Consider the following 16,313-nt stretch of genomic DNA (forward strand, 5'->3'; position numbering starts at 1 on the left):
GCTGACTGCAGGAATGTCCACCAGAGCTGTTGCCAGAGAATTAAATGTTAATTTCTCTACCATAAACCACCTCCAAAGTCATTTTAGAGAATTTGGCATTACGTCCAATCAACCTCAGAACGCCAGCACAGGACCTTCACATCCGGCTTCTTCACCTGTGGGATCGTCTGAGACCAGCCACCCTGACAGCTGATGAAACGTGAGGAATATTTATATCTGTAATAAAGCCCTTTTGTGGGGAAAAACTAATTCTGATTGGCTGGGCCTTGCTCCCCAGTAGGTAGGCCAGTCTCCCAAGTGGGTGGGCCCCTGCCCAGTCATGTGAAATCCATAGATTAGGGCCTAATGAATTTATTTCAGTTGACTGATTTTCTTGTATGAACTGTAACTCAGTAAAATCTTTGAAATTGTTGCATGTTGTGTCTATATTTTTGTTCAGTGTAGATCCCTCAAAGGAGAGTGAGTGTGAGCTAATCTTATCCCAGTATTGTGTTCTCTGGTGCCCACGTGACTAAAGCCTGTTATCAGACACTATAGGGAGCAGGCATTGTTTCTATTGAATTATGCTTCCATTGATCTCGACAGCCAGAGACATATCATTACTTATCGACTAAAAGACAAAAGGAAAGATGACAGAGGCAAGCTGTGACTGGACATCCTGACCACTGAGAATGGGTCCCTGTGTACATGATTCACAGCTACTGTGTGACTTTCACAGGAATCATGACACATTCGTTGAGGGCATTGGTTTACCAAATGACATCCTACAGTCAATTCAAATCTTTATTATTCACTTATCATGAGATTTAACGGAATAACATCATGTTTGAAAGTTTTCAAATAGAAATGAAATTGACAGTGTGTTTTTAGGCATAAGACATCTTGGAATCCTCTAAGACCAACAGGTACTGTAAGGAGAAGACAGAAATGTATATCTTACGTAATGTTATTTGACAAATACAACGTGTACATCTCAGCTTTCTCCAGCAGTGGAGGAGCTAATACAGATGGCCCTTTTAGTCCACTTGTCCTATAGACACATTTACATGTGATGATTGATGATACATGGAGATTTGCAATTCTAGTAGTGACGGGGAGGGATGGGAGAAGCAGCATGCACATACCCCAAGAGTTGGGCTGTCCCAGTTGTGTTACTGTCCCTTACACTACTAGATGGATTAAATCACTCATCCCATTTCTCAAGTTATTTTTGTTGTTGCAACGATGGCGATATACATCCTCACTGTTCTCTAAACCCTGTCAGTCCAGTCAGTTCTCTCAGCGGCCCACACTGATGTTGCACACCTTGCAGCTGGGGTCCTTCTTGGCGTTGGCCGTGGTCTGGCTCATCTGGTGGTGGCCACTGATCTCCAGCACACTGCCCTGCTCCAGATACAGCGGCTCTGTGTAGAGCACCTCCAGGATGACATCACTGGCGTGGCAGAACAGGGGGTCTTCACCCTGCCTCTGGGGGGGGATGTATGTCAGGAAGGGGTTGGCAGTCAGGTCCAGCAGGGGGAGACTACTACGGCAGAAGTTATCCCCCTCTGAGCCAGAAGGGGCCAGTACCAACACCACATAGTGATAGGCTGTGTACATACAGTAGAAGTCAGCAAAGTAAAGATTGGTGTTGGGATTCAGCAGGTTCCCGGCCGGGATCTGGAAACGCAGGGGGCCGTAGGGGGAGTCGTTTGGAGGAAGACCTGTGTCAAACTCAGTGTTGCAGCTGAGGAAGACTCCCTGCAGTTTGCTGTTGATAGGGGAGCCGTGACTTCCACTATTGTCTTTCAGGGCTGGGCGTATCAGCCCCCCACACTCAGTTCTAACAGAAAAGGAGAAACATTTTGTTATTGAACTTCACAAGTACATACCTATACGTGTGTGTATTTACAGAGTATGGTATAGTACTGACCTGACATAGTGGAAGTAGTCAGGGTGCTGGTTGCGATAGAACACAGAGAACCGCAGCAATCTTCCAGCAGAACCCTGTGCTTTACCAAGGAGCTGTTTGAGGTGGTCCATGGCATAATCTGTTTCATACGAAAACAGTCAGTTATGAAGTTCCTGGTTCAAATCCTTTGTAAGCATATTCAATTGAATCAATACTCTACAGCAGGTCATAAGGCCTGCATTACATTGGTAAATGTCCTGCTATAGAAATCGATGTACTTCTATGACATACCCCCTGTGCAGAACTCGACCACCTGGCTCCAGTCAGACACCAGGTACTCTCCGTCTGCCTGTCTCACTGCAGTCTGCACAGCAACACAGTACTCTGTCCGTGGGCTCAGGAACCAATGACCTCTCACTGCCATGGGTAAAGGCACTGCCTTGGCCACCAGTTTGGTGGGCACATCCTGATGGGTGAAACAGGGATACATGTTAATTCAAGTGACTCATCAGTTGAATTACTAGAATACAGTGTTTCATAGGTAAAAATAGGATTGGCAGTAGGTCTAAATGCTTTATGTAAACACACTCATGGATTATACATTTCTTTAGCATATTCTGGTACAAACTGGTCTAGTTAAGCTACTGTATATCTAACCAAATTAGTTGCTTTGTTTTGGCCAGGGCCTCTAAGAAGCACAGCTAATTAAAACAAGCTCACAGGGCCCACATAACTATGGCAACCACCCTGGTGCAAGTTTGTTTGTGTTGCTTTGATTTCCCAGTGATAGAAACACACTTCCAACCCTGAACAGCTCTGTACAACATAAGTCAGGGGCTTTTGTAAAGGCATTTGAATATTATATTAAATAGAGAACTGTACCAAAGTAGGTATTCAAGTATCTAATGTGTGGATAGAGTAGGGTTGATGTAAGAAAGGCTCAGAAACACCCATCAGGAATGACTGAGCATACCATCTTTCATTTCAATCATTCGAATTCTCCCTCTGTCATAACTTTCTATTTCATGGTTATTACGATAAGAGCTAACCTCAAGTAATAGCCTAAGGTCCTTCCAACAGTAAACAGATTGATTCGGTTTTAGTAGCAGATTGAATCTGTTGTAGTCCCATGTAGCTCAGTTGGTAGAGTATGGTGCCAGGGTTGTGGGTTCGATTCCCACGGGGGACCAGTACGAAAAAAGTATTAAAATGTATGCTCTCACTACTGTAAGTCACTCTGGATAAGAGCGTCTGCTAAATGACTAAAGAGTAAATGTTATAGTGCATCATTTCAGTCTGTTTGGAAGGATCCCATTGTAAATAACAAATGGCCACTAAATTTTCTATTTCAATCGTTCTTGTATTTCAAATACTGATTGCAATTAGCTAGGTCTATATTTTTGGACTCACAACATGATGCTGAGAGAAAGAAAATGAAGAAACAAATGGGTAGTATACAGAAAATCAGTTCAGTGACTGGTCTGGAATAAAATCACAGTTCATAGTAAAGAGAACAGAGCTGTAGTTTTTAGGCTTTGTCCGTTTTTTGGCCATTCAAAAGGAAACGAATGTGCCCATGAGTCACTTGCCCAAAGCTATTTTGCAGCACAAGATTCTCATTCTCCTCTACTGGAAGTGACTTAAAGGGCACTACCACTGCTCTCTGGGTTGTAACTGCTGCAGAGTCAGATACACTCATTACTAGGCTTTTATCTGTTGTTCTGCATAGACACTGTCTCATGCTAGGCTATCTTGGGTTATATCAAAACATATTACATCACGTTGCAGTGAAATGTCTATTATTGGAGACCAGGACATGGAGGGATTAGAACACAAGCGGTTGGTGGCACCTTAATTGGGGAGGACAGGCTCATAGTAATGGCTTGAACGGCGTGAATGGTAACAAAAACATCACACACATGGTTACCATGTGTTTGATACCATTCCATTCACTCCATTCCAGCCATTATTATGAGCCATTCTCCCCAGCCTCCTGTGATGAGAAGTAAAGAACATGGATCTAGACAGCGGGAGTCAGAGTCACTATCGGTGGAAAGAGTAATAGTCATTGAGTCAAGGGGGAAGCCTGGGGGGCCTGGGGAGGTTTATGAGGGGGAAAAGCAGTGACAGTCTGTCAGACACACCCTGTGTTTGAAGCGGTTGGGATCCCCGCCCTCTTTGCGGCTCAGGTCTATGAAGAAGTGTGTGGCCCTGGCAGTATCCTCAGGGGTCATGTCCCAGGCGATGCGGAAGGAATCGCAGGTCACCTCACATATCTGGATATTATTGGGGGTGGAAAGGGCTGTCTCCATTGTTGTTAGCTGCTGAACAAGAAGAGAAAGGAGGGTCATATGATGGGATCAGATTAGATTATTTATTTATTTTTGAATTTATTTGGGGTAACAGACATATACAACAAAATGTACAATGTGGACCCAGAGGATATCACTTAAAAGTTTTAATTAAATCGCTTGTTTCCAAAGTGGTCCTCGGTGGTAAAAACAATAACACACATAATGATTAAAAGGCAAGACAAAATTACAAACAACCATAAATACATGAATTTATATTGACATCCTAAAAAGTGGCACTATTCACTGCAATTTTGCCGAAACCTTAAAAATTACCCATATTTATTTGGCATTTAGATCTAAAAAACAATCTATTCATTGCACATCATACATATCATTCAAATGAATACATCTGACAGCAGTAGGGGGGGGCACAAGGGGCAGTGCAGTGGTTTCTCTTACTTAGACAACCTTGTACAAATGAAAACATTAGCCTTTTTCTTTGCTTGATCACCAAGGGGAGGATATGCCATAGACAAGTGCCTGTATAGTAAATACCTCTGGGTACAGGACTGTGACAACATTGTGACTTTTAGTACTAATGGATGAAACAAGATGTCACATAGCTTGGCTGTATTGACTGTTGGATTAGTTACACATTTTCAAGTCCTGTTCATGCCTGGGAAAGTGTAAAGCATTTAGACTTATTTCATAATCCACCAACGGCAGTCTCCTGGAAACCAGGCAGATTTGACTCCTGTGTTCACTATATCCTCTAGCTTCACATCACCTAATTTTCCTAATCTGCAAATCTGAGGAAATGGTCCTACAGTCATAGAGTTTTCCTTAATTAGGGAAAGTTAAATTAAATCTGACTCATAAGTTCTGTTAATCATCTTTGATTTAATTTATTTCCAATTGTCTTCAGAGCACTATGAAAGCTGAGTAAGCAGGAAGAGTGCAGCTCAGGGAAAATCTTGGCATCTGAAGTGTTGGGATAAATAGAAAAAGTTAGACGTAACACCATACGGTTATCTATGGTCTTATTTATTTGCCAATAACAGCCAGGGGATCCAGGCTGGTGCACATAGCCTTGAAGACTGGATTGTGTGTAATCTGTGGGTCAGCCTATTGTGTTTGATTAGCTGTCCCCTTTCCTGAATTGATGATGCCATGGATGTGCCTTCCAGGGGGAAAAATGCATCTTCCTCTCCGTTCCTGCCTGCTGTGAGTATGAAAGACAGGCATGGGAGGCATCAACTTGTCTACTCTTGCTGTTTCCTGAGAGGAATTATCATTGTATAATTATTTAAAAAAATTCAATTGCCAATATTGCTTATAATACAATGTAGCTCTTTTTAATAACCCTCTCATCCTTCATTACCTTACATGTACTATTTTTCTCCCATTTCATAATGCCAACAGCTTTGCACCACACAAACACGCATAACATATGGCCCATTCCCCAATTATAAACCCGAACACACATAACATATGGCCCATTTCCCCGATTATAAGCCCAAACACACACACCATATGGCCCATTCCCGATTATAAACCCAAACACACATAACATATGGCCCATTCCCCGATTATAAGCCCAAACACACACACCATATGGCCCATTCCCGATTATAAGCCCAAACACACACACACCATATGGCCCATTCCCGATTATAAACCCAAACACACATAACATATGCTGTAACAGTAAGATGCTCAGCAGTATGCTGCTAGCAATAAACAGTAAGTTGTACAGCCAGTATCTCTGCTATATTGTGTGCTGCTTGTGTATTAGTGAGAGTGGATGTTACAGTGAGTGGATGGTGGAGAGATGGAGTGTGTGGTTTGTGTTAGGTTGGCTGTGTCACACATGGGTGAACATGATGGGTGGTGCTGTACTGCATCTGCGTACTGTATGTGGCCTGGAGAGGTGTTATGTTCTGGTCCACCTCATGATGGACATGCTGCAGCGCAGCAGCTCATTAAAGCCGCAGAGCTGTGAAACGTCTGAGCTATCTCGTTTACACGGGGCTCGGGAAGCTGGTTGTGGCACCACACACATTCCCTCCCTGGGTCTCCTGTGTTACCCATCTGCTGCCTGCTCCTCTCCCTCTCCTTCCACACACAGCATTTAGGGCAAAAGGAGATTCTCATAGGACACCCATCAAAGCCTCATTATCTCTAGTCGTGCTTGTACCACTTTCTGACTAAATATGTCTGAACACAGTTCAAACGCAAGTTCCCCACATTATTTAAATAGTCCTGCATGCACTCTTAATTATTTATCAGTATGCAAACAGTGAGAGAGAATCCATGACACTGTGAGTCCACTCCAAATTTAACTGGCCATAAATCAGCTAATTAGATTTGTAAGAAGAAAACAGACTATTGAGCTTTACATAGATCAATTGCATTATGGGGTAAAAATTGTGAAAATTCATATGTTGGCCTCTGATCTTTGATAGTAACACATTTTACAGTTTTGCTCACTTTGTTATGTAAAGCTGTAATGTGTTCACAGAGGGAACTGCAAAGGGCATATTACTCATTCTCCATTGATGTAGAACCCTGATACATACATTACACTCAGAAAAAAGGGTCTCAAAATGGTTCTTTGACTGTCCCCATTGGAGAACCCTTTTTGGTTCCAGGTAGAACTATTTTGGGTTCCATGTAGAACTCTCTGAGGAAAGGGTTCTACATAGATCCAAAAAGGGTTCTTCAAAGGGTTCTCCTTTGGGGACAGCCAAAGAACCCTTTTACCACTGTGCTGTGACAGTGTTGTGATGAATGTTGCTGCATACAGGGGCGGCAGGTAGCCTAGTGGTTAGAGCGTTGGGTGGATCAAATCCCCGAGCTGACAAGGTAAAAATCTGTTGTTCTGCCTCCTGAACAAGGCAGTTAACCCACTGTTCCTAGGCCGTCATTGTAAATAAGAATTTGTTCTTAACTAGTTAAATAAAGGATAAATAAAAATACACTGAATAGTAAGAAAGCAGCTCCATGCCGGTGAGACATTTTTCTACTAGTGCAGTGGTTATCAGGTGCAGATAAGACCAGATAAAAGTCAGATAATGCATCCTAAGGGGGAGTGTCATACATAAGTGACAGTCAGTTGACTGAGGTTGAGGAAGTGAAGCGATGGAGAGGCAAGTGAAGCGTGCGTTCTGCTCTGGATCAGATCATATGGAAGAGGGAACGTATGATCTCAAATGAATTGTATCCTCTGTCTACACCATATGATCTACTCTACACTGAATCACTGTGTGTTAATCACTGGCAATCATCGTGTGGTAATCATTATCCTATCAACAAAAAAGATCGTATTTACGCAGTCGTTCTTGTAATCTCTCAAAGCTTGTTCGTGATTGTGATTGACTGTTTAATCCAAATTTAAGCCAGGTTATTAATGACACTGGCAGTTATAGTCAGGTCTCCACTAATGTGCTGATGATAATCACACCTGCATTGCGAACAGAACTACATTTTCTCAAATAGGATCCTATTTACACAGTGGTTCTTGTAATCTCTCAAAGCTTGTTCGTGATTGTCTGTTTAATCCAAATTTCAGGCAGGTTATTAATGACACTGGCAGTCATAGTCAGATCTCCACTAATGGGCTGATGATAATCACACCTGCATTGCGAACGGAACAACATTTTCTTAAATTCTAAATACCTGTACCACAGCTGAGTTCATTGACTAGACATTATAATGCTGACAAATAGCCATTTCCAAGATATGCCTGATAGCATAATATGAGGATTCCTTATACCTCAATAATAAGAAACTCAAACAAGCATTCTAGTACTAACCTCACATTATCAGTGGATCAATGGATCTACATAGTGTCAAACAGTACCTGGAGAATGCCCTGGTAATAAGCATGGAAAAATAGACTATGCAATTTCAAGCATATAAACAAACATACTGTAATTCTGCTTACGGTGGCTCAACAATAGCTGTTGTTTAACTTCTGAAGACTTGATGCACGAGGAGACTGACTCAAAAATAGTTAGAGGGAAATATATAGCCTTACCTCCGTGTGGTGAATAAGTGTCTTTGTAAAAAGTGCAATAGGTCCTTAACCAGAGAAGATAAGTGGAGAAATCTATTCTCTCATACCTCTTTCTTTTCTTCTGCAGTCGATGATAGATCCCCAGGAAAACCGATTAGGAAGTGAAATGAACACTCTCACTCTCTTTCCTTCTCTCTCTCTCTCTCTCTCTCACTTGCTCTTTCTCTCCTCGTGCTCGCTCTTCCTCTCTGTCTCCTTTCTCTAGCTCACTCTCTCTCTACCTCACATGCTCCCCCCTCTCTCTATTCTCCTCCTCCCCTAGCTGGGTTCTGAGAAGGATGTTTACTTGCCTGCTGTACAGCTGCATCGCCTAAAGTGGAGCAACTGCTGATGCTGAGAACACAAACAAGAGATTTGTAACTGAGGTGCTTGAGCAATTGTTACTTACCCACATTAGCAGGAACATGCTGACAAATGGTAACAGAATTACACATCACTGACCAGCATGCTCCTAGTCATGGGACAGCAGCATTATGTAGCAGACAGTATTAGCTGACATTCTGAGAAATCATCCTACTACACTGACTCATGAGAAACACTCTTTTTACGTCACTTCGATACAGCTACGACCGGAAGTTACTTTTTGTAGCAGGTTAGGAGAATTAACGTAGCAGGTTAGGAGAATTAGGTTAAGGTTAGGAAAAGGTTTAGGGTTAGCGAAAATGCTCTCTTAACCTGCTGCAAAAATGCTCTCTTAACCTGCTACGAAAATCACATACGGTCGTAGCTGTATCAAAGTGCTGTGAAAAGAGTGTGTCTCCTGACGCGTACTGGATTTCAGAGGACTCCAATGCTCCCATTGCCATTGCCATACTTTCAGGAGATCTGCTGAGGATGCATGTAGCTCACAATATGCTACGCCATATGGGCATCCTCCACAGGACATCCACCCTTGTCCATCGATGGGACAGGAAGAGACTGGTACTGGATGCCTGCAAATCAAATGATTATTGATAATAGATATGTGCCTGCGCACAATAAAAAAAAAATGTCGGTCCGGATGTAAGTGAAAATAGCAACCTAATTGTTTGAGTAAATAAAATGAAAATACTCATATTGCTGCAGGCGTAGGCCTATATTTTGGTAATCTAAGGCTTAAATAACGCATGTGGTCATTGAATCATAAAGACAACATAGGACAAAAGGGCATGTGGAAAAAGCTGTGTAGACAGCCTTGGGTGAGGTGATCTAGTGCATGTTGTACATTCATAAAAGCTGTTCATCCTCTCTAGGGCATTGGTGACTGAATACTCTGTTTGCTGGAGCATTGTCTTTAGAGATACCCCCTGAGTTATTACCTAGCACCAGGGTTTTTTATAGGGCTAGCCAGCCACAGTTCACTGATTCCATCAAAATGTAATTAAAATACAATCATCCATCATTAGACATGCCAGGCAGCCATGCAAGGGCAAGATGGAGGTGGCGGGGACAGCAGGGACACCTAACAACTAATTCAGCTGAGCCAAGAACATTTTATTTGTTCATTTTGTAGCTACATCCCAGCTAATAATTATAGGGAGAGAAAACGTTACCTGGAATATTCCCTTAATGTTTGAGTGTCCAGTTTATTTTTTGTACATGTTTTGGTGTTAAAGTTAGGAGGACATTCCCTTAATGTCAAGCAGAACTTATCTAGAACATGGTTATAATGTTCTTAAAATATACAACATTAATGTTCTAGATGTGTTTTATGGGATTGCAAGAACATTAACGTGTCCAGTTTCTGAGGGTTAGGAGAATATTCCATCCATGTTCCACCAAACACACACAGAACATGGTTGCCATGTTGTCAGAATTTATAATATTAATGTTCTAGACACGTTTCATGAGACGTTGCAAGATCATTAATGTGTCCAGTTTCTGAGGGTTAGGAGAATATTCCATCAATGTTCCACCAAACACACACAGAACATGGTTGCCATGTTGTCAGAATTTATAATATTAATGTTCTAGACACGTTTCATGAGACGTTGCAAGATCATTAATGTGTCCAGTTTCTGAGGGTTAGGAGAATATTCCATCAATGTTCCACCAAACACACACAGAACATGGTTGCCATGTTGTCAGAATTTATAATATTAATGTTCTAGACACGTTTCATGAGACGTTGCAAGATCATTAATGTGTCCAGTTTCTGAGGGTTAGGAGAATATTCCATCAACGTCCCACCAAACATAAACAGAACATGGTTGCCATGTTCTCAGAAAATAAGATATTAATGTTCTAGACAAGTTTTTTATGTGAACGTTGCAAGAATATTTCTGTGTATCAGTTGTCAGGACGTTGCCTGATGGTCCCAAAGAAACGTTCTCTCCCCCCAAAAAATGACATTACACATCACGCCTTGTTAATGTTGCCAAGCCTATCAAGGCCCTGAATGGTGATCCGCTGATCCATTCACAACTTTTTTTGTCTATTGGCAATGTTAGGGATACTCACACACACAGTGCTTTTAAGATTTGGGTATGTAATTTCAGGTGGAAATTGAAAAAAAAGGTCCTATCCTTCATATCCATACAGTGTTTTCAACTTAAATATTTGCATTGAGTATGTTCATTTATACAGTAATTATTATTCAACATGTTGTCACCTGGGATTTGAATGCACAAGCTCTTGGTTCACGTCACTCAGATCTTCCTGCTACGCCACCATGTCTGTGTTAGTTATCAGTTCGTTTGAACTTTTCTCTCATCATTCATTTGATTGACTTATTTCAGCAATTTAAGAGCTTTCTGTATAGTTGTCTAATGGTGGTGGGGCGTATTAACCTGTTTTAAAATCAAAGGAAATAAAAATCGTATTGGTTGCGTAGTCAGATTTGCAGATGTTATCACAGGTGCAGTGACATGCTTGTGTTTCTATCGCCAACAGTGCAGTAATACCTACCAATAAATTTGGTAGGTACCTACCAAACCTGCCTGCTGCCATTCCTGAGCAAGTTCTGCACTGGTGGTGGCCCGATCCCGCAGCTGAATCAACTTTAGGAGACGGTCCTGCCACTTGCTGGACTTTCTTGGGCGCCCTGAAGCCTTCTTCACAACAATTGAACCGCTCTCCTTGAAGTTCTTGATGATCCGATAAATGGTTGATTTAGGTGCAATCTTACTGGCAGCAATATTCTTGCCTGTGAAACCCTTTTTGTGCAAAGCAATGATGACAGCAGGTGATTCCTTGCAGGTAACCATAGTTGACAGAGGAAGAACAATGATTCCAAGCGCCACCCTCCTTTTGAAGCTACCAGTCTGTTATTCGAACTCAATCAGCATGACAGAGTGATCTCCAGCCTTGTCCTCGTCAACACTCACACCTGTGTTAACGAGAGAATCACTGACATGATGTCAGCTGGTCCTTTTGTAGCAGGGCTGAAATGCAGTGGAAATGTTTTTGGGGGATTCAGTTCATTTGCATGGCAAAGAGAGACTGCAATTAATTGCAATTCATCTGATCACTCTTCATAACATTCTGGAGTATATGCAAATTGTCATCATACAAACTGAGGCAGTAGACATTGTGAAAATTATTATTTGGCCATGACTGTAGAAGCTTTGATCGTTTTTATTTTTACAGATTTTTACAGATGGCTCCAAGCACCCAGATAGTTGTCGTACAGGAGCGAGCATTTACATTCCTGAACTTGATGTGGAGATAGGCCTATGTTGAAGACTAACAGATTAACTGTCTGTATACTCAGTTCAACTGTTGACAATAGTAGCTGCCCTCCAGTGAGTGGAGGACGCTCAACCTGTCAGAATAGCAGGATGCTCAGATTCCCTGTCTGTATTGAATAGAATCTAATAGGAGGGACCTACTATTGGAGGCATTAATGTTATTATGGAGAATTGAGAGACTGGGTATATTTGTGCGATTCTGCTGGGTCCCAGTCCACTTGGGAGTGGGTGTAACAGATGTCCAGCGAAGACTGGTCTTGTCACCAGCGTAACAGATGTGATTGTACTTCATACAATCACGAAATAACTGAATGAGCAGGGAGTTAATGTGACCATTACAATAAGAGCATGCTAGCTAACTCCATCTTACAGCAATAACATGCAAAAGCACATCCCACAAAGCCCCCAATATCTAACAGCTATCATACACAACATACTGTATATATATCAAATCAATTCAAATTGTAGTTGTCACATGCGCCAAATACAACAGGTGTAGTAGACCTTACAGTGAAATGCTTACTTACAAGCCTTTAACCAACAATGCGGTTTAAAGAAAAATACGTGTTAAGAAAGTATTTACAAAAATAAACTGAAGTAAAAAATAAATAACAGAGCAACAGTAAAATAACTGTAACGAGGCTATATACAGGGGGTGCAGGTACAGAGTTGATGTGCGGGTGCACAGGTTAGTCGAGGTAATTTAGGTAATATGTACATGTAGGTAAAGTGACTATGCATAGATAATAAACAGGGGGGGGGGGGGGTCAAATGCGCCTCTTCACTGCTGACGTTGAGACTGGTGTTTTGCGGGTACTATTTAATGAAGTTGCCAGTTGAGGACTTGTGAGGTGTCTGTTTCTCAAACTAGACACTCTAATGTACTTGTCCTCTTGCTCAGTTGTGCACTGGGGCCTCCCACTCCTCTTTCTATTCTGGTTAGGGCCAGTTTGCGCTGTTCTGTGAAGGGAGTAGTACACAGTGTTGTATGACTTCTTCAGTTTCTTGGCAATTTCTCACATGGAATAGCCTTCATTTCTCAGAGCAAGAATAGACTAACGAGTTTCAGAAGAAAGTTCTTTGTTTCTAGCCATTTTGAGCCTTTAAATCGAACCCACACCCACACGAGGTAAAATGGCGCCGGAAGAAATGGCAGCAGTTTTACGGGCGCCCAACCAATTGTGCTATTATGTGTTTTTTTTGCGTTATTTGTAACTTATTTTGTACATAATGTTTCTGCAACCGTATCTTACGGCAAAAAATAGCTACTAGATATCAGGACAGCGATCACTCACCTCGGATTAGACAAAGATTTTTTCTTCAACAAGCAAGACGCACAGGACATTCTCCAAACAACCGACAGAGCCAACATCCCCGTTATTTGTAAGAGAAAGAAACGCAGGTACAGGGGACACAGAGCGGGATGCCTCATGAGGCCCCGCAGAAGGCGAGTGGGAAAGCTGCCGTTACCGTCAATATTACTCGCCAACGTGCAATCATTGGACAATAAATTAGACAAGATACGATCATGAATATCCTACCAACGGGACATCAGATACTGTAACATCTTATGTTTCACGGAATTGTGGCTGAATGACGACATGGATATTCAGCTAGCGGGATATACGCTGCACCGGCAAGATAGACGAGGTGGGGCGGACTGTGCATATTTGTAAACAACAGCTGGTGCACGAAATCTGAGGAAGTCTCTAGATTTTTCCAATCAGAGGGGAAAAAATTCTAGATCACCTGTACTCCATACACAGAGATGCGTACAAAGCTCTCCCAAGCCCTCCATTTGGTAAATCCTACCACAACTCTATCCTCCTGATTCCTGCTTACAAGCAAAAATTAAAGCAGGAAGCACCAGTGACTCGGTCTATAAAAAAGTGGTCAGATGAAACAGATGCTAAACTACAGGACTGTTTTGCTATCACAGACTGGAACATGTTCCGGGATTCTTCCGATGGCATTGAGGAGTACACCACATCAGTCACTGGCTTTATCAATAAGTGCATCGAGGATGTCGTCCCCACAGTGACTGTACGTACATACCCCAACCAGAAGCCATGGATTACAGGCAACATTCACACTGAGCTAAAGGGCAGTGCTGCCACTTTCAAGGTGCGGGACTCTAACCAGGAAGCTTACAAGAAATGCTGCTATGCCCTGCGACGAACCATCAAACAGGCAAAGCGTCAATACAGGGCTAAGATTGAATCATACTACTCCGGCTCCGAAGCTCGTCTTATGTGGCAGGGCTTGCAAACAATTACAGACTACAAAAGGAAGCACAGTTCCGAGCTGCCCGGTGACACGAGACTACCAGACGAGCTAAATCACTTCTATGCTCCCTTCGAGGCAAGCAGCACTGAGGCATGCATGAGCATCAGCTGTTCCGGACGACTGTGTGATCACGCTCTCTGTAGCCGACGTGAGTAAGACCTTTAAACAGGTCAAAATACACAAGGCTGCGGGGCCAGACGGATTACCAGGACATGTGCTCCGGGCATGTGCTGACCAACTGGCAGGTGTCTCCACTGACATTTTCAACATGTCCCTGATTGAGTCTGTAATACCAACATGTTTCAAGCAGACCACCATAGTCCCTGTGCCCAAAAACACGAAGGCAACCTGCCTAAATGACTACAGACCCGTAGCACTCATGTCCATAGCCATGAGGTGCTTTGAAAGGCTGGTAATGGCTCACATCAACACCATTATCCCAGAAACCCTAGACCCACTCCAATTTGCATACCGCCCAAACCGATCCACAGATGATGCAATCTCTATTGCACTCCACACTGCCCTTTCCCACCTGGACAAAAGGAACACTTATGTGAGAATGCTATTCATTGACTACAGCTCAGCGTTCAACACCATAGTACCCTCAAAGCTCATCACTATGCTAAGGATCCTGGGACTAAACACCTCCTTCTGCAACTGGATCCTGGACTTCCTGACAGGCCGCCCCCAGGTGGTGAGGGTAGGTAGAAAGACATCTGCCACACTGATCATCAACACTGGAGCCCCCCAGGGGTGTGTGCTCAGGCCCCTCCTGTACTCCCTGTTCACCCACGACTGCATGGCCAGACACAACTCCAACACCATCATTTAGTTTGCAGACAACACAACAGTGGTAGGTCTGATCACCGACAACGACGAGACAGCCTATAGGGAGGAGGTCAGAGACCTGGCCGGGTGGTGCCAGAATAACAACCTATCACTTAACGTAACTAAGACTAAGGAGATGATTGTGGACTACAGGAAAAGGAGGACCAAGTACGCCCCCATTCTCATCGACGGGGCTGTAGCGGAGCAGGTTGAGAGCTTCAAGTTCCTTGGTGTCCACATCACCAACAAACTAGAATGGTCCAAACACACCAAGACAGTCGTGAAGAGGGCACGACAAAGCCTATTCCCCCTCAGGAAACTAAAAAGATTTGGCATGGGTCCTCAGATCCTCAAAAGGTTCTACAGCTGCAACATCGAGAGCATCCTGACTGGTTGCATCACTGCCTAGTACGGCAATTGCCCGGCCTCCGACCGCAAGGCACTACAGAGGGTAGTGCGTACGGCCCAGTACATCACTGTGGCTAAGCTGCCAGCCATCCAGGACCTCTACACCAGGCGGAGTCAGAGGAAGGCCCTAAAAATTGTCAAAGACCCCAGCCACCCCGTTCATAGACTGTTCTCTCTACTACTGCATGGCAAATGGTACCAGAGTGCCAAGTCTAGGACAAAAAGGCTTTTCAACAGTTTTTACCCCCAAGCCATAAGACTCCTGAACAGGTAATCAAATGGTTACCCGGACTATTTGCATTGGATTAGCTAACACAAGAGCTTCACCCACGACTCAATTGGAACACAGCAGTGACGGTTGCTGATAATGGGCCTCTGTACGCCTACCTAGATATTCAATTAATAATCAGCCGTTTCCAGCTACAATAGTCATTAACAACATGAACAATGTCTACTGTATTTCTGATCAATTTTATGTGATTTTAATGGACCAAAAACATGCTTTTCTTTCAAAAACAAGGACATTTCTAAGTGACCCCAAACTTTTGAACGGTAGTGTGTGTATACAGTTGAAGTCAGAAGTTTACATACACTTAGGTTGGAGTCATTAAAACTCCTTTTTCAACCACTCCACACATTTCTTGTTAACAAACTATAGTTTTGGCAAGTCGGTTAGGACATCTACTTTGTTCATGAAACAAGTAATTATTCCATCAATTGTTTACAGACATATTATTTCACTTATAATTCACTGTATCACAATTCCAGTTGGTCAGAAGTTTACATACACTAAGTTGACTGTGCTTTTAAACAGCTTGGAAAATTTCTTGTTAACAAACTATAGTTTTGGCAAGTCGGTT

The 16,313-nt window shown here is 42.8% G+C and overlaps 1 protein-coding gene across 4 annotated transcripts; it reads right to left on the reverse strand.

Annotated features, from left to right (window-relative positions):
- Nucleotides 1–770: 770 nt before the first annotated feature.
- LOC139576776 (phytanoyl-CoA hydroxylase-interacting protein-like) lies at nt 771–8,533 on the reverse strand. Of its 4 annotated transcripts, none has more exons than XM_071403225.1 (5): nt 8,311–8,533; nt 4,036–4,212; nt 2,183–2,357; nt 1,913–2,030; nt 771–1,822 (listed from the first exon to the last, which is right to left on the reverse strand). In XM_071403225.1, the coding sequence occupies exons 2-5, from the start codon at nt 4,201–4,203 to the stop codon at nt 1,279–1,281; spliced, it is 1,005 nt and encodes a 334-aa protein (XP_071259326.1). In that variant the 5' UTR covers nt 4,204–4,212; nt 8,311–8,533; the 3' UTR covers nt 771–1,278. The 4 variants fall into 4 exon arrangements, with proteins under 4 accessions (XP_071259326.1, XP_071259325.1, XP_071259329.1 ...); XM_071403224.1 differs by having other exon boundaries at nt 4,036–4,215; nt 8,311–8,444; XM_071403228.1 differs by having other exon boundaries at nt 8,225–8,366.
- Nucleotides 8,534–16,313: the final 7,780 nt, after the last annotated feature.

Source organism: Salvelinus alpinus, chromosome 5 (genome assembly GCF_045679555.1).
Source record: "Salvelinus alpinus chromosome 5, SLU_Salpinus.1, whole genome shotgun sequence".
NCBI lineage: Eukaryota > Metazoa > Chordata > Actinopteri > Salmoniformes > Salmonidae > Salvelinus > Salvelinus alpinus.